At 43.3% G+C, this 22,985-nt stretch overlaps 1 protein-coding gene across 3 annotated transcripts in view; it reads left to right on the top strand.

The window, feature by feature from the left end:
• The window catches only part of pik3ap1 (phosphoinositide-3-kinase adaptor protein 1), a 102,087-nt gene extending 81,588 nt beyond the window's left edge, over positions 1-20,499 (top strand). The window contains exons 12-17 of one of the 3 annotated variants that reach the window (XM_060854279.1): positions 690-901; positions 4,414-4,486; positions 10,612-10,770; positions 12,075-12,145; positions 12,813-12,913; positions 15,772-20,499. In XM_060854279.1, coding sequence (XP_060710262.1) covers positions 690-901; positions 4,414-4,486; positions 10,612-10,770; positions 12,075-12,145; positions 12,813-12,913; positions 15,772-15,835 — 680 coding nt within the window. In that variant the 3' untranslated portion in view covers positions 15,836-20,499. Of the gene's footprint in view, positions 1-671; positions 902-4,413; positions 4,487-10,611; positions 10,771-12,074; positions 12,146-12,812; positions 12,914-15,771 lie in introns of all 3 variants that reach the window. The other 2 variants (XM_060854278.1, XM_060854280.1) reach the window with 2 other exon arrangements.
• Positions 20,500-22,985: the final 2,486 nt, after the last annotated feature.

Below are 22,985 nucleotides of genomic sequence, written 5' to 3'. Positions count from 1 at the left end.
TCCCCAGCCTGGAGGTCCTCCTGGGCACCATGATATCTCCAGGCTTGGGAGAGGGCAGTGGCTAGGTCTGTTATTAGGGTCTTACAGATGTGCGGGTTGTAGCTATGAGGGGACATCAGCAAACACCTCTTCCCTGGTGAACTCCAGAGGGTTACCCTTCCTCCAATGGCCCTACTGAGAATGGCTTTATTTGCAGATCTTGGTCAGTCTCACTAGCCTCTAGACAACCTCACCCAGTGGTGTAGCTCTGAGGGAAGGGCTCACTGAAGAAAGGGTTAATGAGAACTCAGAGTCCTCATATCTATCATCCAAAGGAACGTGCCACACACCTCAAGCCATAACCAAACCAGCGTTGTTGAAATGGGAGATCAGTGCTCCCCTCTCCTGCAATTCACTCCTTGTTCTCAGTAACTGGGAAGAAAATGGAATGTACAGATGAGAATTGGGGTTCAAAACTCCAACCCCAGGGAATCATTGGGTCTCCACTGGCATTTTCAGGAGCAACAGGATGGTTAGTTTACAACTCAGCAGATAGTGGGAAGGCTCCATTGTGGCACTGATCATTGGCAGGGTCAAGTAGTGATGAGGTTGTGAGAATTGGGACAGTGGTGCGGGCGAGTGCACCATAGGGGAGATCAGATGACATATAACTTTGTATTTATTGAAGTCAGTTGGTATTTGTTTTCCAGCAATTCCGCCACGCACCAAGCAGCCACTGTCTAGAGCTCCATCCAGCGACTATGACCCATTTGCGGGGATGAAGACGCCTGGGCAGCGCCAGCTCATCACCTTGCAGGAACAAGTGAAGTTAGGCATGATCAATGTGGATGAGGCTCTCTTGCAGTTTAAGGAGTGGCAACTGAACCAGAAACGCAGATCTGAGTCATTCCGGTTCCAGCAGGTATCTCGCTCTCTGTTCAAACATTCCTCCCCCAGTACAACTGTCAGATTGTACCTGATGCTGAGGTCAGAGCTAATCACTTAAATTCCTCCCTTGCATTCATTCACTCGAACTGCAATCAAATACCTCAGTGTGAGGAAATTAAAGGTTTGATTGCAGAGCAATTCCTTGGCCTATTACTGCCCAAATTGTTTACAACCCACCTGACCTATCTCATCTATCCCTATATGAAGATCAGTTCTGTAAAGTTTCTTCCTCTGGTGAAACATGAATTGACCAAATTTACCCTATGTCCTGCACTATTTATCTTTCTCTATTTGATTTCACTAGATCCAGCAAGCCAAACAGTGAGGCAAAGTATTTCTGGACAACTATCCATTTGTTTTGTTCTTCTCGTGAAATAACGCAGACAAATCCAAATGGTGCACAGTTGAGTGCATACCTCCACCATCACAGAATCCCTACAGTTTGGAATCTGATAATTTGGCTGATCGAGTCCACACCATCCATCCTGCCAGACCCAACTCTCCCACTCTATCCATGTAACCCTCCATTTCCCGTGGACAATCCACCTAGCCTGAACATCCCTGGACACTATGGGCAATTTCCCATGGCCAAGCCATCTAACCTGCACATCTTTGGCCTGTGGGATTAAACAGGAATACCCAGAGGAAACTCATGGAGTCACGGAGAGAATGTACAAACTCCACACAGTCACCTGAGGGTGGAGTCGAATTCTGGTCTATTGCGCTGTAAGGTAGCAGTGCTAATCACTGAGCCACCCTGCTGTCCTCGATATCCTTATGATTACACAGCTCTTTCATGATTTTGTTTTCCCAGTGGGATACTGGTCTGTGCCTAATTAAACCAAGAAAAGAAATAATTATATTACAAGTTTTCATCGCTCTGAGTAGGCTTCAGACCAATCTATTACACATTAACCTGTTTGGAAAACTCTGCTCAAAGTTTGGCAGCTATGACAACGTTCCATCACTGTAGCTGAGGCAATCCATTATATTCTAAAACAGTCAATATTCTCAACTAAACAACTCAGAATATTCTAAACAAAGAGTCATAAATCCTTTAAAAATATTCCATAATCCAGAGTGTACCTTCTCCAAATTCTAACCCGTTCTATCTTGGTTCACATCCTAGCTGTGTAGCACATTGAAATGTCGTAGAGTCATAGTCATAGAGATGTACAGCACAGAAACAGATTCTTCAGTCCAACACATCCATGCCGACCAGATATCCCAACCCAATCTAGTCCCACCTACCAGCACCCGGACCATATCCTTCCAAACCCTTCCTATTCATATACCCATCCAAATGTCTCTTAAATGTTGCAATTGTACCAGCCTCCACCACTTCCTCTGGCAAATGTGTTCATTAATTTTTGAGATGTATTGTTTTACAAACAGGAATAAAACATTACATCCACCTACTTTCAGTAGCAAAGGTAACTATGCCATCAAGGTGAATCTCTGTCATGAAGTACAAAGGAAAATGCTGTGGATGCTGACATCCAAAATCAGTCAAAAAATGCTGGAAGTGTCAGGAGGTCAGAGAGTTCCTGTGATGAGAGAAATAGTTTATGATTCAAATTGATGGCCATTATCAGAGCTGAGAATAGTTAGAAATGTAATAGGTTTAAAGTAGATGAGAGGTGGAGAATGGGGAACAGAATGAAAGTGCAAAACTCTGTGGAGTAACAGGGCGGACATTGGAAAGCTACATGATGACAATAATAATGATGATGATGATTGTAACAGTCACATGATTCAGTGGAGAATGAAAGTCTAACCTCGTGTAAAGAGAATGACTCGTGTATAGATTGAGCTTGAACGAAGGAGACTTTGAAGAAAGTTCCATGGATCCCAGCAGCATTACATTGGGAGATTAAACAGAGTTAGACCCCAAATGAGCAACAAAGCAGTCTGCAATAGCGTGGGTGATATGGGAGAGTACAAAGAACTGAAGTGAAGTCACAAATTAGATGTGCAGAAGAGATGCAGCTGGCAGACAGCGGAAAATCTGTCATCCAAAAAGCAAACATAGGAAAATGATTAGAACCAAAACATTCAAAGGAAAAGGAAACAATTGGGGAATACGCTTGAGTCCAGAGAGCTGTAAAGTGCTCTTCCAGCTTCGATTGAGATTTATTTGAACATTGCAGGAGGGCAGGAACAATAAGATCAATGTGAAAAATTGACAGAGAATTAAAATGACAGGTTACAAGAAACTCAGGATCATGCTTGTGGATTGAACACCAATTATAATCTTTTATATAACTTGGATCTCTAAAATGATTTCTCTCAAGAACATGCTTAATATGTAATGTTCTTCTGACCGACTGAACCTATCCACATTTCACGTGCCCAGCCTGGCTGCCTCACCTTGGCCAGCTCCAACCAGTCCATATCAGCCTCATGAAGACTAGCCTGGCCCAGCCATGGCAAATGGGCTTTGAATCCTGGGTAGGCAAGTGCTAGTTGCATTTATGGTGAAAGTCTATTGGATTGAGTCAGAGTAAACAGACTTGTATTGTGATAGTGTCTTGCACATCCTCCGGGTATTACAGAGCCCTTTCATAGCCAATTTCTTTGCCAGTGTCGTTACTGGTTCCTAAACACCACAGTCGATATGTACATATGATAGTCTTAAACATCCATCTAGTTCACGCTCATGCCCTTTCGGGAAGGAAATCTGCCATCCTTACCCAGTCATTTCTGCATGGGACTCCAGGCCCACAGCAATGTGGTTTACTCATAAATGTCATGTGAAATGATCTCACAAGCTACAATTGTGTGTATTACAGATTGATGATCTTTAAATATTTAGATGATAGATTACCTACAGTGTGGAAACAGGCCCTTCGGCCCAACAAGGCCACACCAACCCTCCAAAGAGAAACCAACCCCTCCCCCCTATATTTTCTCCTGACTAATCCACCTAACACTGTGGGCAATTTAGGATGGCCTATTCACCTAAGCTGCACATCTGGAAGAGTTGAAAAATGTGGTCCTGGAAAAACACAGCAGGTTAGGCAGCATCCGAGGAGCAGGAGAATCGATGTTTGGGGCATAAGAGCTCACTTTCTCCCACTGTGGGAGGAAACTGGAGCAAACCCACACAGGGAGAATGTGCAAACTCCACACAGACAGTTGCCCGAGGCGGGAATTAAACCCGGGTGGCTGGTGCTGTAAGGCAGCAGTGTTAGCCACCGTGCCGCCCCTAATGTTGTATGACAAAAGATGGTTCCACATTACCTTCACAAGAGGCATTCAGGGTTGGGCAATAATCATCCCATCACTGAATACAAAAAAAATGGCAAAAACAGAAATGTTGTGGAAGGTATAACAATTATGTCTGACCACTCATCATATTGCTGACAATAAATACCATCCCACTATCTCCACGTAATCACAGACTTCTGTCTTTCATTGCCTGTTCTCTGAAGGGTCACCAGATGACAGACCCAGAGAAATCTAATGTTGTTTTTTATTTGTCAGGAAAACCTGAAGAAGCTGCGGGACAGTATCACCCGGAGACAGAACGTCAAAGGGAAATCCAGCAAGCGTCAAGGTGAGTCCCAGCCATTCCTGTCCATTAATGTGAGAATCTTCAAACCATTTAAAGTAAATGTTCCTCCCTCTCATGCAATAAAGTACTGGCTGGAAGTGCAGAGAACGGCAGGGTATTCACCATGATAGAACTCTCAGTCCCACCCATCCACAGCATTGAAATACTGAGTTTCATCTGAGGTCAGTAAGCCTGGTTGTATTTCCTAGCTAGAGAGGTGGGATAAGTCAGATGCTTGAGATTGTAACCACAATTGAGAGAAATGTAGAAAAATACAGAAACGTAGAAACTAGGAGCATTTAATATGATCAATACAATAATCCCAAATATTTTCCCCTACCTCTTGATGCCTTTAATATCCAAAAAAAATTCTATTTCTTGAATATACTCAGTGACCACCCTCTGAGTGAAGAAATATTTCCTTATCTCAGTCTGAAATGGATTACCCTGTGTCCTGAGATAGACTGGTGGTAGACCCCCCACCCAGGGGAAACATCCGCACTGCATCCAGTCTATCCAGCCCTCTTAGAATTTTATACGGCTCAATAATTTTTACAATGGCTTCTGTCAGATCCCCTCTTGTCCTTTCACAGCGATGATCCCAAAGATGAGGGACTCTCAATCTTGGGCACTGAGTGTGAGAGTAAAGTAGTCTGGCCAATGTGCTCACAAATTCTGAGCCATGAGACTTTGTGAATTTGTGAGAAAGACATGGAGCACCATCGCGTCTCAGTAGTTAGCACTGCTGCCTTGAAGCATCTGGGACCTGGGTTTGATTCCAGCCTTGGAGTAAAAAGTGAGGTCTGCAGATGCTGGAGATCACAGTTGAAAATGTGTTGCTGGTTAAAGCACAGCAGGTTAGGCAGCATCCAAGGAACAGGAAACTCGACGTTTCGGGACAATGTGGAGTTTGCACACTCTCTCCCCGTGCGTCTGCATGGATTTCCTCCAGATGGTCTGGTTTCCTCGCACAGTTCAGAGATGTGCAAGTCAGGTGGATTGGCTGTGCTAAATTGACTGTAGTGTCCAGGGATGTGCAGGCTAGGTGGATTAGCCATGGGAAATGCAGGGTTTTGGGGAATGGATACGGGCATGTTTGTCTGGTTGGGGTCCCCTTCAGAGGGTTGGTGGGCTGAATAGCCTTTATCTGCACTTTAGGGATTCTATGATTCTGTATGCAGAAGCCAATTTCCATTAGTCAGAGGGCTGGTGATAGAGGCAGGTGGGCTTAAATTTAAGAGCATTGCCAGAAAATGGAGGGAGATGCTGGGAGAATTATAGACTGTCAGTTAAAAGTGGTATAGCAATAAAATGACTAGATGAGTAACCTGGAGGATAGGTTAATGCTCTGGGGACACAAGTTCAAAACTCCCCCACAGCCCTGGCAGCTGGTGGCACTGAAACTCATTTAATTAAAATCTCAAATTGAAACCCAGTATCAGTAATGGCAACCATGAAACTATCACTGATGGTCGGAAAATCCCACCTGGTTTCCTAATGCCCTTTACTTGGTCTGGCCTTCATGTGAGCCCAGACCACAGTAATGTGGGTTACTCTAAACTGCCCTCTGAAATGACCTTGGTACACACTCAATCCAAGGGTAATTAGGGACAGTGAACCAGCGCAACCTTATCACTGGTGCCCATATCCCATGGGAGAATTTTTAAAACTGACTGGAAACAGTCGTGGAATCAGAATGAGTAATACTTTTAAACAGCGAGTTGATAATTTTTTAAAAAAGAATGAAAGAGTCTGGGGAGAGGAAAGGAAATTGGAATTAAGGAGCTGCTGTTTTCAGAGAGCTGGTTGGTGTGTCAAATTCTATTTTATAATTCTAATCAAATGATATTGTTACTCATTTTTGGATTAAGTGGGCTTTGGCTCAGAGGTTAGAACATTACCATTGCTCCACAAGCTCTCCAGTTGTATCTATGACCGATATGGAACAAGATGCAACACACCGTAATAAAGTCAATGGCTGGTTAACCTGCAAATGCTTTTTAACATGTTTCTGGTGCTATCAGTTGAAGGAAGAATGCTGTGAAGTCACTGGGAAAGGTCCCAGCCCCAGAGCAAGCAGATGGAGTTTAGGATTAATATCTCAGTCAAAACACAGCTCCTCTAGCAAGTTAGCACCCCCTTGGTATATCTAGTCTCGTGTATGGGCTTAATCTCTTGAAATAGGCTTAAACTCGCTCCCTGAATTGAAAAATATGGTGCTGGAAAAACAGCAGGCTAGGCAGCATCTGAGGAGCAGGAGTATGCTGCCTGGCCTGCTGTGTTGTTCCAGCACCACATTTTTCAACTCTGATACTCCAGCATCTGCAGTCCTCACTTTCTCCTACTTAAACTCGCTCCCTGTCATCTATGAGATGGGAATGCGAGCTACTCAGGTCTGAAATGGCCAGTTTTACTGTCAATGTGTACTGGCTGATCACCTCATTACTTGAGGTCAGAGAGATATTAAATCCTGTCATTTGATGTGGATAGAACATACTGCATGGTCAGACCTCGATTAGTTAGGAAAATGAAAGGAGGACTCCTTGGAACAGAACAGAGGGTCAGAAACAATGCTGTTGAGGTATGAAAGGACAATGAATGAAAGAATGTGTACATCTGTGGTGTTACAGTAATGTGTTGAATGACTGACTGCCACTGACTGCTCACAAAATCCCTTTTACAACAGAGACCACATGACTATAGCAAGACAGCCACAACACTAAAAGCAAATGCATTTTCCAAACATCGCTTCAGGCAAAAGGGTTTTGGGGTGTTTGATGGTTTACAGAGTTCTTGGACATTGTCTGTAGTTAGTTCTGGTTTATATTGTAAAGGAAGGTACAGTGAATGACAAAGCACTTGAAAAGTGCCAGATAATTAAGTTAATCAGAAAAGTGTAACAGCCCATGAGCACACGTGATGTGTTAGACACAAGACTCCAAAGAGATCGGCCGTTGTACTGCTGGAGCGTGGGGGATGGGAGAGGACACTATTTGTCATTGAAAGAATTTTACTGGGTTTCGAAACAACATGTTTAAACATGAACAGGTTTCCCTTAGCCACCGCACACCGGTGAAGTTTTGTTCCCCAGTCACAAAGCACAGGATATAATCTGGTGTAGGAGACACCTCATCCTATCATGATCAAATTCAGACCTCTAACATGGGCATTATGAGCTCTGTAAACAGAAACATTTTGTCATCTTTGACTACGCAGGCACATCCAGTTTTATCTTGCAATTAGACACGGAACCTAGTTTTGCATCATCAACCTAAAACATGCTTTCGTGAGACCAGGTCCTCACTACCAACTAGAGTATCTTTTTTTACAGCTTATTGAACAATTGTCTCAGACAACAAAGCAAATCTACTATATGTTATTTCTCTGAAAGACATGCCCATGTTGGAGGTTTGAATTTGATCGTGATAGGATGAGGTGTCTCCTACACCAGATTATATCCTGTGCTTTGTGACTGGGGAACAAAACGTCACCAATGTGCGGTGGCTAAGGGAAACTTGTTCATGTTTCAACATGTTGTTTAAAAACAAGGTTTAAGGGTGGCATGGTGGCTCAGTGGCTCACAGCACCAGGGCCCCAGGTTCGATTCCAGCCTTGGGCTGTGTGGAGTTTGCACATTCTCCCCGTGCCTGCGTGGGCTTACCCCGGGCGCTCCAGTTTCCTCCCACAGTCACAAAGATGTGCAGGTCAGGTGAATCGGCCATGCTAAATTGCCCATAGTGTTAGATGCATTAGTCAGAGGGAAACGGGTCTGGATGGGTTACTCTTCGAAGGGTCGGTGTGTGGACTGGTTGGGCTGAAGGGCCTGTTTCCACACTGTAGGGAATCTAATTTAATCCAATAAAAGAAAAGGCTATGAGCCGCACACAATCATTCTAACCATGTGAGTGATGCAGCAGTGGCAGCAAGAACCTCAATAGCCACAGGTTTCTGGCTGAAATTACCCAGTTCACCATTTGCTTTGCAAGCCCCTTGAGTGTCATGAAATGACTGCATTTGTGCATTAATATTATGATAAACACACCACAGAAAGTGAAATGTAGAAACTAACAGCTAAATTACCCTTTTAATGGTGTGATAATTGACTGCCTATTGGCCTTTGAAGTGACGATTCTTAATGTGGCCTTTTGTTCCTTCATCCTATGAATTGGTGTTGAAGATTTGAAAATTGAAAAATTCAAAAGTGTTTGTTCACACTCCTTTTTGTTCTTTTTTCCAATCCCCTCTTTCTTTACCTCATTTTAATGTTCTTGCTGCACCTGATTTAAATAAGTAGTTCACCACCTCTGTGTACCCTCCTCAACCCTTCTGCTGCTTATTTCTCAATTCGTCAAATCCACATAGTTAGGTATTCATCCAATTCTTCACCAAGATCCTAATGTCCTGTTGTTCTTACTGGGCTGCTATCAAATCACATTACCAACAAACATGCAGACTAAAAAACAAGTGAAACCTAAACGTCTAATGAACATCTAATGAATGATGGATGCCATGAGCTGCCACACTAAATTGAAAGTACAAGAAGGAGGCTACAGCTCATAAGAACTTCAGTAGAAATTGGAGTAAACCATGCATTCTCTTCAGCCTGTTCCAACATTCAGTACAATGAAGGCTAATCATCTTTGTCAACTCCACCTCCTATATATTACAGATATAACATATTCTTTTGTATTAAGGTTATATGTTCTCATATTCTTTAATTGCCTTAGTATCCAAACACAATTAACTTCTATCATGAATATATTATTATTGAGCATCTGGTTTTGATAATTCCAAAGATCCTTAACTCTTTGAATAACGGAACTTGCACCTCATCTCAGCCTGAAACGGCTAACCACCTATTCTGAGACTGTCCTCCCAGAATCAACTTTATGCAAGGCCTTTAAGAATTTTATAAGTTTCAAAAGGTTTGACATGCAAGTCATCTTGTTTTGTAGCTGATGACCACAAGAGCTTCTCCAGATTGTCATACGTAGATCTGGCTGGTGCTGCCCTCCTCTCATTTTCAAAATTCCCAAAGATATGGGCTGATTTTACTCAATCTCTCGTAAGCCCATCTCTCAGATCAGTCTAGTGAACCTCTGCTCCACTGTTTTGAAGGATGAGAGGTGGTCTTTTTGAAACATAAGGGGGATTTGATAGGGTGGATGCTGATATTCCTCTCCTGTGGAAGACTAGAGCAGAAATAAGGCTGAAATGTGGAGGAAGTCTTTCAGAGAATCCTGATTTGTGGAATTCTCTTATTAAATGACAGAGCAGCTCAGGAAGGGCAGATTGTCTTACTTCTGCTCCAAATCCATAGGATCCTACTGTAAATCACAAATCCAGCAACACTCAAGAAGCTTTGCACCAGCCAGGATAAAGCTTGATTGGGCATCACATTCACACATATCCATTCCCCCCCACCACTGATGCTCAGCAGCAGCAGTGTGTACCATCTACAAGATGCACTCCAGAAATTCACCCAAGACACCTGTGAAAGCACCTTACAAAACTGCGACTACTGCCATCTTGAAGGACAAGGACAGCAGACGCATGGGAAAACCACCACCACCTGCAAGTTCTTATCCAAGCCACTCACCATCCTGACCTGGAAATATATATTGCCATTGTCGCTGGGTTAAACTCCTGGAATTTCCTCCCTCAAGGCATTGTGGGTCTACCTACAGTATGTGGACTGAAGCAGTTCAAGAAGGCAGCTCACCACCACCTTCTCAAGGGCAACTAGAGATGCACAATAAATGCCTGAAAGCAACATTGCAAGAAAACCTTCATTAAAAACAGGAAAATCAGTTTCACATTTCCATCAAAGAATATTCCTGGTTTTTGGTCTATTACAAAACATCAGGCACACCAATTTCCTATTTCTTTAACTCTCAATGAGGGGTGACTTGCCTATTTAAATGTGTAATCACATATGGACAGATATTTATAACTGTAAAACATCAAGAACACATTTTCCTGTATCTGCCAGTGAAGGCTTAATATTTACTTAGTCAATATCTGCTTGATGTTATTATTAAGTAAAGTGTCGTTATTCAGGAGCAATGCCACAGAGGATCACCATGATATCAGTGTTTTAAAATGTACCTGTTGTAATTGCTGCTCAGAGTTGGAGATCACACTTCCTGCTCGATCAAATGACCAAATTCCAGAGAATGCAGAGTATGGAGTTTATGAAGAGAATTGCAGATTCATTCCGCCTTGCACACCACGAGAAGGGATACAGCGGGGGATGTGGAAAACAGGAAGCACATCTAGCACAGCAAGTATGTCCACATTTGTGGCATAACATATGTCAGATTTGATCACATGGTTTTAAGATAGTGGTAGATGAAATCTGGATAAGCAAGAGGGTTAAAGGTTATTGGTGGCTAGGAACACAGGATCAAACATTGGCCATTCAGCCCATTGAGCCAGCCCTTCCATTCCAGATCATGACAGGATCATCTCAGTGTGGCTTTGCTCCAACTGCTGTTAGTCTCAAGAAACTCATCGATTTCTGCCTTGTACCTGCTCAATGATTGAGCTTTCATTGCCCAATGGGGTCGAGATTTCCAAAAAACATGGAGTATTCAGATCCATTATAATCTTTTTGAATGTCAGTACAGGTTTGAAGGAATTGTTAATGTATTCATAACATAAAGAATTAAGTATTAATTTAGTATTAGTTATTTAAATAAATTAAATACTAATTTATTAATGGCTCCAAATTCATATGATCATTCTTCTAGCAATAAATGTTAAGCTCATGACAGAGGGTCACAACACAAGAAATTATTTAGCCCATCATGCATTGTGCCAGCTCTTCTTATACACCCTCTTTCATTTTCTTTTCCTTGTTCTTAGTTACTACTTTATTTTAATCATAGAATCACAAAACACAATGGGAAGCTCTTTCAAATGTAGATCCAATCAATCCCAATGCCTGCTCTTACTCCCCAGCCTGGCTATTCTTCTCCCCTTTACAAATTTATACCCAAACTCCCTTCTCACAGAGAGAGAGAGAGAGAAAATCTTGCAGACTGAAGTATTATTTTATCACCACCTGCTTTACAAACAGGGAATGAAAACTGAACGAAAGTCATAGCGGACAGTGCAGACAGAAGTTAAAAATGGGAAGGCAACGATATCGCGAAGGATCTGAAAAGGGGCGCAACCAACAACAACTTGAGCAGACTAGAGAAGAGCAAGAACCAATTAGGTTACCTCCCACCATCCATGTTATTCTGTAATGCTCTGTCCTTTGGGAAAAATCCTGATTTGAGTTTCTAACCTCTTCCACTGATCAGACTTGATCAAAAAAGGCAACTTGTCAAAAATCAGTCCTCCTTTCCAGGATTCTAATGTACAGTGATCTGATATAGAGGGTGAAGTTCATTCAACTCTGTAGAACATGCAGAAACCAATCTTCTCCCTTCATTTCACTGATATAAATTCATAGTTGCAATTACCAGCAGTTGTCACAGCCCATTGTTCACTCCGCAAGGTGCTTTGACAGAGTTGGGACTTGATGTATCGTTGGTTTTGTTTTAACTAAACCTGCATTCAGAAACTGTTTCTGTCTCCTCAGGTAGCCTCAGCAGTCGGTCAAGTACACGGAGCGTTCTGAGTTTAAGCAGTGGAGCAGAGGGGGATAATGAGGTAAGTTAATGTAGGGATGTGGTGGTGAAGTACATCAAGCTAATAATCCAGAGCACCAGACTAATGCTCTGGGTTCAAATCCCACCATGGATCATGGTAAAATTCTCATTTTAAAAGGTCTGGAATTAAAAAGTCAATCGGTGACCACATTTAATTCTTGTAAAAACCCAACTAGGTTACCAGTGTGCTTTAGGGAAGGGAAAATCTGCCATCCCTTCCTGGTCTGGCCTACGTGTGACTCTATACCCACTGCAGCATGGTTGATTCTTAACTTCTGTCAGAAATAGCTTAGCAAGCCTCTCAGTCTGATTATTTTTATATTCACTTGTGGGCGTCAATGGCTGGGCCAGCATTTATTGCCATCTCTAGGTGCCATTTTGGAAGTGGTAGGGAGCTGCTTTCTTCAATCACTTAAATGCTGCCCAGCCAGTGACCGCCACATCCCATGATTGAATTTTCTAAAACTTCAGTCACACAAGGAGGCTAAGGATGTGCAAAAGTACTGGAATGGAACTTCCACAATCGAAGGGAACTGGGAGAATCCTACTGTGTTCCGAAGTTAGGCTGAAAATGTTCATAATGTAACACACCTGGTTTCACCTGTTCTCAATGTAAATTGTGACCTGATATTCTTCTTTCTGTCTTCTCCCATTTCCATGTCTTTCAGGACAATGAGGCAGTGGACTGTGGGCCTGTGAGCAGGCCTTTGAGCCGACACCGCCCACCCAGTTTACCACCTCCTCGAATCCCACCCCGCATACCCGCCAGGTACGTCACCTTTAACAACCTGTGAAAACAGTAATGTTGTGCCCTTCAATTCCCAACCATCTCTTTGCAGTTCTTCCGAAGCTTGAGGGTTCCCGAGCTCTCACTGGGCCCGCAAGTCACCATGGCACAACTGGAAAGGCCAGGAAAGGGGTGGTGGTGTGGTGTAGTGTTAATATTACTGGATTATTAACCCAGACGACATAACCTGGGATGTAGGCCCAGATCCCATCATGGACAGATGGTGAAACTTGGGGGAGAAAATAACTGCAACTAAAAGCTGATATTGTTATAAAAATTACCCTTCGGGGAAGAAAATTTGTAGTCCTTACCTGGTCTGGCCTACCTGTGATTCCACACCCAATTGCCTTCTGAAATGACCCTGACAAAAGGGATGGGTAGTAAGTGCTGGCTTTGCCGGTGATATAATTGAATAAAAAAATCTAATCAGAACATGGAGATACAATAGGGTGGAGAGCCAGTGTAGCTGAGTGACAACGGAGGGTGGTGGGGAATCTTTGAACAGGAAGGACACTTCGGTGAGCACTTCGGGGACAGTGACCACAACTCGGTGACTTTTACTTTAGTGATGGAGAGGGATAAGTGTGCGCTGCAGGGCAAGAGTTATAGCTGGGGGCAGGGAAATTATGATGCAGTGAGGCATGACTTAGGATGTGTGGATTGGAAAAACAGGCTTCAAGAGAAGAACACTAATGAGATGTGGGGATTGTTCAAGGAGCAGCTACTACGTGTCCTCGATAAGTATGTACCAGTCAGGCATGGTGTAAAGGGCCTTGTGAGGCAGCCGTGGTTTAGTAAGGAATTGGAATCCCTTGTGAAAGGGAAGAAGGCGGCATATGTAAAGATGAGGCGTGAAGGTTCAGTTGGGGCGATAGAGAGTTATAAGGTAGCCAGGAAGGATCTAAAGAGAGAGCTAAGAGAAGCGAGAAGGGGACATGAAAAGTCTTTAGCTGGTAGGATTAGGGAAAACCCAAAGGCTTTCTATAGGTATGTCAGGAATAAAAGGATGACTAGGGTAGGTATCGGTCCAATCAAGGATAGTAGTGGGAAGTTGTGTGTGGAGGCGGAGGAGATTGGAGAGACACTAAATCAATACTTTTCATCAGTATTCACTCAGGAACAGGACACTGTTGCTGATGTGAATATGGAGTCACAAATGATTAGAATGGATGGCCTGGAAATATGCAGGGAAGAGGTTCTGGGAATATTGGAGAGGATGAAAATAGATAAGTCTCCTGGGCCTGATGGCATTTACCCTAGGATCCTATGGGAAGCTAGGGAGGAGATAGCAGAGCCATTGGCCTGGATTTTTATGTCGTCATTGTCAACGGGAATAGTACCAGAGGACTGGAGGATAGCGAATGTGGTCCCCTTGTTCAAGAAAGGGAGTAGGGATAGCCCTAGTAACTATAGGCCAGTGAGTCTGACTTCAGTGGTGGGCAAAGTCTTAGAGAGAATGGTAAGGGATAAGATTTATGAACATCTGGATAGGAATAACGTGATCAAGGATAGCCAGCATGGTTTTGTGAAGGGCAGGTCGTGCCTCACAAACCTTATTGAGTTCTTTGAGAAGGTGACTAAGGAAGTGGACGAGGGTAAAGCAGTAGATGTTGTGTATATGGATTTTAGTAAGGCGTTCGATAAGGTTCCCCATGGTAGGCTAATGCTAAAACTACAGAGGTATGGCATTGAGGATACATTAGAGGTTTGGATTAGGAATTGGCTGGCTGGAAGGAGACAGAGGGTAGTAGTTGATGGACTATGTTCATCTTGGAGTGCAGTTACTAGCGGTGTACCACAAGGATCTGTTTTGGGACCATTGCTTTTTGTTATCTTTATAAATGATCTAGAGGAAGGGCTTGAAAGCTGGGTAAGCAAGTTTGCGGATGACACAAAAGTCGGTGGAGTTGTGGATAGTGAGGAAGGAAGTGGTAGGTTACAGCGGGATATAGATAAGTTGCAGAGCTGGGCAGAAATGTGGCAAATGGAATTCAATGTAGCTAAGTGTGAAGTCATTCACTTTGATAGGAGTAACAAGAAGATGGATTACTGGGCTAATGGTAGGCTACTTGGTAGTGTGGATGAGCAGAGGGATCTTGGTGTCCATGTACACAGATCTCTGAAAGTTGCCACCCAGGTAAATAGTGCTGTGAGGAAGGCATATGGTGTACTGGGCTTTATTGGTAGAGGAATTGAGTTCCGGAGTCCTGAGGTCATGTTGCAACTGTATAAGACTCTGGTGCAGCCTCATCTGGAGTATTGTGTGCAGTTTTGGTCGCCATACTATAGGAAGGATGTGGAGGCATTGGAACGAGTGCAGAGGAGGTTTACCAGGATGTTGCCTGGAATGGTAGGAAAATCTTATGAGGAAAGGCTGAGGCACTTGGGGCTGTTCTCATTGGAGAAGAGAAGGTTTAGGGGAGATTTGATAGAGGTGTATAAGATGATTAGGGGTTTAGATAGGGTCGACACTGAGAACCTTTTACCGCTAATGGAGTCAGGTGTTACTAGGGGACACAGCTTTAAATTAAGGGGTGGTAGGTATAGGACAGATGTTAGGGGTAGATTCTTTACACAGCGGGTTGTGAGTTCATGGAATGCCCTGCCAGTAGCAGTGGTGAACTCTCCTTCTTTATGGTCATTTAAGCGGGCATTGGATAGGCATTTGGAAGTTATTGGGCTAGTGTAGGTTAGGTAGGATTCGGTCGGCGCAACATCGAGGGCCGAAGGGCCTGTACTGCGCTGTATCTTTCTATGTTCTATGTTCTATGTTCTATTGATGCTGGGCAGAGTGTGACAACGTGACTATTGTCAGTATTATTGTAATTATTGCTTTTCAGAAACGCACCCCAGCCTCTGGCGAAAGTCACTCCTGCTCCACCTGTGCCACCTAGAGGTCGATAGTCTCATTTCAGGCTCTGGGGAAAAGCTGCTCCTCTTTCAATAATGCACCATTTTAACAGAACCTTTCAACTGTTTGGAGACAAGAGACACTGTTAAATTCCAAGTACAGCTTTAAAGCTCAATGTCTGCTGCAGTTTTTTTTGTTTTTTTTAATGGTACATTCGAGTGTGGGTTTGCCATTAATTAGCCCACCAATCTATTTATTTGATTTTGTAAATGGTGAATACCTTTGAGATGCTAATCCTGAAATGGTAGCTATATGTTTTGATGTGGAACAGAGATGATTGGTATTATTGCTAGACTGTTAATTCAGAGACCCAGGTAATGGCAGATGGTGGAATTTGAATTCAATAAAAAATCTGGAATTAAGAGTCGAGTGATGACCATGAAACCTTTGCCAATATGTCCTTGAAGGAAAGAAATTGCTATCCATGCCTGGTCTGATCTACATTGTGACCCCAGACCCACAGCAATGTGGTTGACTCTTAACTGCCCTCTGGGCAGTTAATTAAGAGTGGGCAATAATTGTTTGCCCAGCCAGTGATGCCCAAGACCTGTGAATTAGAACAAAGAACAAAGCAAATTAGAGCACAGGAACAGGCCCTTCAGCCCTCCAAGCCTGCAGCAATCCAGGAACTTAATGAGAAATAATGGAAGGAGGTAATCAGGGGCTAAACTCATCCATACCTTAAATGGACGACCAATTAAATCAATCTGTTTCTGGGAAGATAATCAGGGTGGGTTGGTAAGTTTACCATGGGAAAGGGTTCAGAAAAGATTTACAAGGATGTTGCCAGGGTTGGAGGATTTGAGCTATAAGGAGTGGCTGAACAGGCTGTGGCTGTTTTCCCTGGAGCGTCAGAGGCTGAGGGGTGACCTTATAGAGGTTTACAAAATTATGAGGGGCATGGATAGGATAAATAGGCAAAGTCTTTTTCCTGGGGTCAGGGAGTCCAGAACTAGAAGGCATAGGTTTAGGGTGAGAGGGGAAAGATATAAAAGAGACCTACGGGGCAATTTTTTCACACACAGGGTGGAAAGTTTTGGAATGAGATGCCAGAGGAAGTGGTGAAGGCTGGTAGAATTGCAACATTTAAGAAACATTGGTGTTGTAGATAGTGTTGATGGCTGTTGCAGACTCCACATGATGTTGACAGAATGCAGAGCTGGGCTAAGAAGTGGCAGATGGAGTTCAACCTGGATTAATGTGAAATGATTCATTTTGGAAGGTTGAATTTGAATGCTGCATACAGGGTTAAAGACAGGATTCTTGGCAATGTGAAGGAACGGCAGGATCTTGGAGTCCATGTACACAGATCCCTCAAAGCTGCCACCCAAGTTGATAGGGCTGTTAAGAAGGCGTATGGTGTTTTGGCTTTCATTTAAAGGGGGATTGAGTTTAGGAGCTGCAAGGTTTTGCTGAGGGTCTATAAAACCCTGGTTAGACCACACTTGGAATATTGTGTTCAGTTCTGGTTGCCTCATTATAGGAAGGATGTTGATGCTTTAGGGAGGGTACCGAGGAGATTTACCAGGATGCTGTCTGGATTGGAGGGCGTGTCTTATGAAGAGAGGTAGAATGAGCTCGAGCTTTTCACACTGGAGAGAAGAAGGAAGAGAGATGATTTGATAGAGGTGTACAAGGTGTTGAGAGGCATCGATAGAGTAGATAGCCAGAGACTTTTCCCCCATAAAGAAATGGCTGTAAGAAGGGGTCATAATTTTAAGGTGAATGGAGAAAGGTTAGGGGGGATGGTTGAAGTAGGTTCTTTATGCAGAGAGTTGTGGATGTGTGAAGTGCACTGCCAGAAGAGTCAAGAGACATTAGGGGACAGCTGAACATGCACATGGATGGCAGTAAATTGAGGCTGTGTAAATTAGATTAAGCTTAGATTAAGATAAATGCTCAGCACAACATCATGGGCCAAAGGGCCTGTACTCTACTGTACTGTTCTATGCTCTGTGTTATTATAAAGAACAGAATTTCTAAAAGAATGCACTTTAGAGTGTTTAAGAACCGAGTTCAATGCTTAGCCAGTTTAAAGTACAGCTGAACATTACCTGAATGATTTTGCAGGATGCAGTTGATCAGGATTTCTGCCTGTCTCTGTTTAACATACAGGACAATTAATGCCTCAATCCCATAAATTCAGCAAGGAACAACAGGATATAGTGCTATTGAACCTAAAGGAATCACAGCCAAAGATTCTCAGTCTGACTGGGAACAAAGGGAGGCCCTGACAGATAAAGTCCTCAGTCAAGAGGTTTTGACAGAGGGGAACAAAATGACAAGACAGAGCATTTGTGTGATATCATTTACATCTTCTGCCCCCATCCCAGGGCTGGGACACTGTCAAAGAGATTCTCACAATACATCAGTACCAGGAGCCTCCACATCCCCATGTGGCTGTGACCCCTCTCTTCCTGTTTTTGGGGTTTGAATGGTAGAAGTGGACCCCGGTGAACGATTTAGAATTTCTGTTGTTATAGGATTCATATCCAGCTCTGGGCCAAACTGTTCCATGTGTGAGGAGAACGTGTGTCAGAAAGTGTGAGGCGAACATGTGTGAGGGCTTGTGAATGAGAGTGTGAATAGGTTGTGTCAGTTGGTGTAAGTGAGGGTGTGTCAGGATATGTGGAGAGTATATGGATAATGGTGCATAGTGTGAGTCAGTGCGTGTATGAGTGTCAGTGTGGGGAGTGTGACTGTCTGAGTATGTCAGTGTGAGTGTACCATTGTGTGTGTGAGCATCGAGATTGTGTGAAGTTTTTATTATTCCCTTGATGTGGGGTCAGAATGCACTTCAGAATGTTTAAGGATCATGTTCAATGCTTCACCAATTTAAATTTCAGCTGACCATTATCTGAATGATTTTGCAGGATGCCGTTTTGATCAGGGTTTCTGTCCGCTTCTGTTTAACATACGGAACAATAAAGTCTTCAATTCATAAATTCAACAGGGAAAAACAGGATATAGTGCTGCACCAGCCTTTTTGCCCATTTCTAACTACCCTGGGAAAAGTGGTGGTGAGCTGCTTGTTGAACTGCTGTAGTGTTTGGGGTGTAAGTAGACTCACAGTTCCATTAGGAAGAGCGTTTCAGGACTTTGACGCAGCGACACTGAATAAAAAGCAAGTCAGGATGAAATGTGAGTTGAAAGTGGATTTGCAAGTTATTGTGTCCCATCCTGTGCTTCCCTTAACCTATTAGGTGGTAGACGTTTGGAAGATGCTGCCAGAGGATCTTTGGTGAGTTGCTGCAGTGCATCTTGTAGATGCTGTTACTGGGCTTCTATAGGGAGTGAACTTTGAAGGTAATGGATGGGGCACAAAAATATCATATGGGAAGATCATGGATCAGATCAATGTGCAAGTTATGAGGACAGTGAGTGAGTGTACCAAGGTCAGTATGAATGAGTATGTCAGTAAGTTAGTGTGGTTGTGAGTCTCAGTTTCACCTGAGGCAGTGACATTGTTCCTGGGTTAATAACTGGTCACGCTTGTAAGTAACTTGCCACCTTTGTGCAGTCTAAACAAAGTGGGTGACAAAGGAAACTGCGAAAGAAATGGTCAATTTAAAAGCTGCTGCCTCACAGCACCAGGGTCCCAGGTTCGATTCTAGCCTCAGGCAATTGTCTGTGTGGAGTTTGCACATTATCCCCGTGTCTGTGGCGTTTTCTCCAGGTGCTCCGGTTTTCTCCCACAATCCAAAGATGTGCAGGTCAGGTGAATTGGCCATGCTAAATTGCCCATAATGTTAGGTACATTAGTCAGAGGAAGGGTAGGTTACTCTTTGGAGGGTTAGTGTGGACTTGTTGGGCCCAAGGGCCTGTTTCCACACTGGATGGAATCTAATCTAAAAAAATCTAATCAATGTCTAACAGCAGGAGCTGGATTGTTTGGTAATTGTTTTGAATCCATGTCAACATCAAACTCACACTTTGATCAGCTGCAATAATACACATTCTGATCCACTGTGTTTTTTTAAACTGTAAATCAGAATAACCTTTTTCTGTTTAAATACAACTGTGTTTGAAAAATGCAAAATGAAGTTCTGAAACTTTAGCCTCTCTGGAGGTTGAAAGTTTTATCTGTGAATTTGGGTGCTTGGTGAGATGAAGAATTTTGGTCATAGCAGAAGGCTTCCTCTCCTCTTTGCAAAACAAAGTGTGTCACCCAAACCCTAGAAGAATATTGTCCTCATGTCAACTTACTGCAGACATTGTGTGACCTCTCAGACTGAGCTTGCCTTGTTCAGAGTCTTCGAGTAAGGAAGGAAAAAGACATGAGACAGAAAGGAGGTAGCTGTGAACAGACTGGTAAAGGGTATTCCTCACAGTTGGATGATCAGATGATAAACAGGATCCAAAGAGGACATTTGGCAAGTGATTTCAATGGTGAACTCTGAAGCTGGTCTGGTGAATGAACTTTAGCCTTGCTTCCAATCCACTGAATTCTTACCATCATGCAAAGTAGTTTTGACATTTTTACAAGGTGATTTGCTGATTGATGATATAGATCAGCTGTCTGCTGCAATGATCAAACTAATCTTGAAGCTGAGGCCCATCAATGTGCACTTTAACCTTTATTAATCATCTTTATGTGTGGTCTGAAGAATTTTGACACTTAATGTTTAAGTAGAAGGTATTGTGCTTTGTCATTGTTCTGTACACCAATATTAAATGATTATAAACATACAATGTTTGACTGTGTGTTGAATCACATAACAACAAAATTAAAATCCATGTTTCTGAACTGAGCAATACTTTTGGTTAGAACAGAAAAATGGAGTATAACTTGCAAATTTGGTGAGTAAGGAAGCTATTAATATCTTTGTAAAAATTGAATTTTATTTGCATTTCACAATAATATTTGGAGATGCCGATGTTGGACTGGGGTGTACAAAGTTAAAAAATCACACAACACCAGGCCATAGCCCAATAGGTTTATTCGGAAGCACTAGTTTTCGGAGTACTTCGAACTGGTGGGTGTGGACCTGATGAAGGTTGTGAACCTGTCCACGTCTACCTGATGAAAGAGCAGCACTTCCAATTAAACCCGTTGGACTATAACCTAGTGTTGTGTGATTTTTAATAATTATATCTGACTTTAATTTACTGTTTAAATTCTACATCACATTCCCGGCTTAAATAAGATTGTGCAGCTTATTCTATTTAACACAGCTGAAGTTAGTGAAAGGAAACTGCCGAAATTGTATTTTTCAGGACCAGGACTGAGCAAGTGCTTTAATTTAGATCCATATAAATAGAAGCATCACAATACAACCGAGCACTGCGTGTGATTTCGAGTAGTGTACTGGTTATTAGGGGTGGGCAGGAACATGGATTTGAGGTTATGGTCAGATCAGTCATGATTTTACTGAGTAATGAAGGCAATGTAGGGGACTGAATGGTGTATTATTGCTTCTTGTGTGAATGTTTGTTGGGTCAATGCAATAGTATTTATAGAAGTTAAATGATTTGATGGTGTATAATCAATAGCATATGATCAAACTTCCAGGAGTGCCTGCAGCCTGAATTGTTAAAGGTGAAGATGCTGTCCTGCACCTGCATGTTTTGTTTTAATCAGGAAATAGATTGTGGAGGAAGTGAGGACTGCAGATGCTGGAGATCAGAGTCGGGATTGTGGTGCTGGAAAAATATCAGCAGGTCAGGAATGACTGATGAAGGGCTCATGCCCAAAATGTTGATTCACTTGCTCCTCAGATACTGCCTGGCCTGCTCGGTAACAGACTGTGTTCATTACCAACTGCTCAGTTAGAGTGGAGAATCTCAGGGTTTGTAGTTGGAAGATTCATCACGTCTTCACAGGAAACCCTGTCAGCAGCACAAGATTATTTCCTGAATAAAAGTTGTTCTAAAATCTTCCTGAATTCGTTTCTGACCTCATTTGAGAGCTGTGAGTAAAGGAAACTTTTTATCTTGAATTAAACAGAATAAGTTTGGAGAATTTTGTTTTAATAGCACCTTGTGCTATAAATAATAAAAGGACAGAAAGTGGTCAGACCAGGCCATCCACCTTCCCTTGCCACCACAAGAGGTGTAAAACCTGTGCCCTCACATCTCCCCCTCACCTCCGGCCAAGGCCCCAAAGGACCCTTCCACATCCAGCAGAGATTTTCCTGCACATCCAAACACCTCATCCACTGTGTCCATTGCTCTCGATGTGATCTCCTCTACATCGGGGAGATAGGATGCCAGGTGGTGGAACTTTTCAGGGAACATCTCCGGAACACACGCAGTAAACAACCCACCGCCAAACACTTCAACTCCTCTTCCCAACTCCTACAAGGACATGCAAGTCCTGGGCCGCCTCCACAGCCAAATCCAAGCCACCTGACGCCTGGAGGAAGAACACCTCATCTTCCACCTTGGGACCCTCCAACCACACGGTATCAACATCGACATTACCAGTTTCCTCATATCACCTCCCCCACCTCATCCCAGATCCAACTCGGCACTGCCCTCTTGAACTGTCCTACCTGTCCATCACCTTCCCACCTAACCAGTTCACCCTCCACACTGACCGATTCACCATCACCCCGCACCTGCATCTACCTATCGCCTTCCCAGTACCTTGCCCCCCAAACTCACCCTCCTATTTATCTGTCAGCTCCCTTCCCCACCCCGATGAAACGTTAATTCGCGTGCTCCATGGATGCTGCCTGAACTGCTGTGCTTTTCCAGTGCCACACTTTTCGACTCAGATCTCCAGCATCTGCAGTCCCCACTTTCTCCTAGAACAGGCCATTCAGTCCAACAATCTCATTCCTCCCATGCCCATCTCCAACAGTTTGCTCAAACTAACATGCATGGTTTACACAGAAACCATGTCCAGTTTCTGCATCACCGGGATTTCCTCTCTGTGATGTAGTCCATGCCAGCCACTCTGCCCCTGGCATTTTCACCCATAGTTCAGTCACCTTTAATCATGAGCATTTCACTGGCCTCTGGTTCTCCATTAACGCCGTAAACACATCCTAATCATAGGTTTGGTGTCGCTCTGTGAGCTACCAATGTCCCCGCACTGCAGCAGTTCAGGAAAGCAGCTCACCAGCACCTTTTTCAAGGCAGGAGTAGGCCATTTAGCCCTCTCTAGGATAAAGTGAGGACTGCAGATGCTAGAGATCA

The sequence above is a fragment of the Hemiscyllium ocellatum genome, chromosome 43, assembly GCF_020745735.1.
Source record: "Hemiscyllium ocellatum isolate sHemOce1 chromosome 43, sHemOce1.pat.X.cur, whole genome shotgun sequence".
Classification (NCBI taxonomy): domain Eukaryota; kingdom Metazoa; phylum Chordata; class Chondrichthyes; order Orectolobiformes; family Hemiscylliidae; genus Hemiscyllium; species Hemiscyllium ocellatum.
Note: the sequence above shows the minus strand (reverse complement) of the source record. Positions and strands in the feature narration are given on the sequence as shown.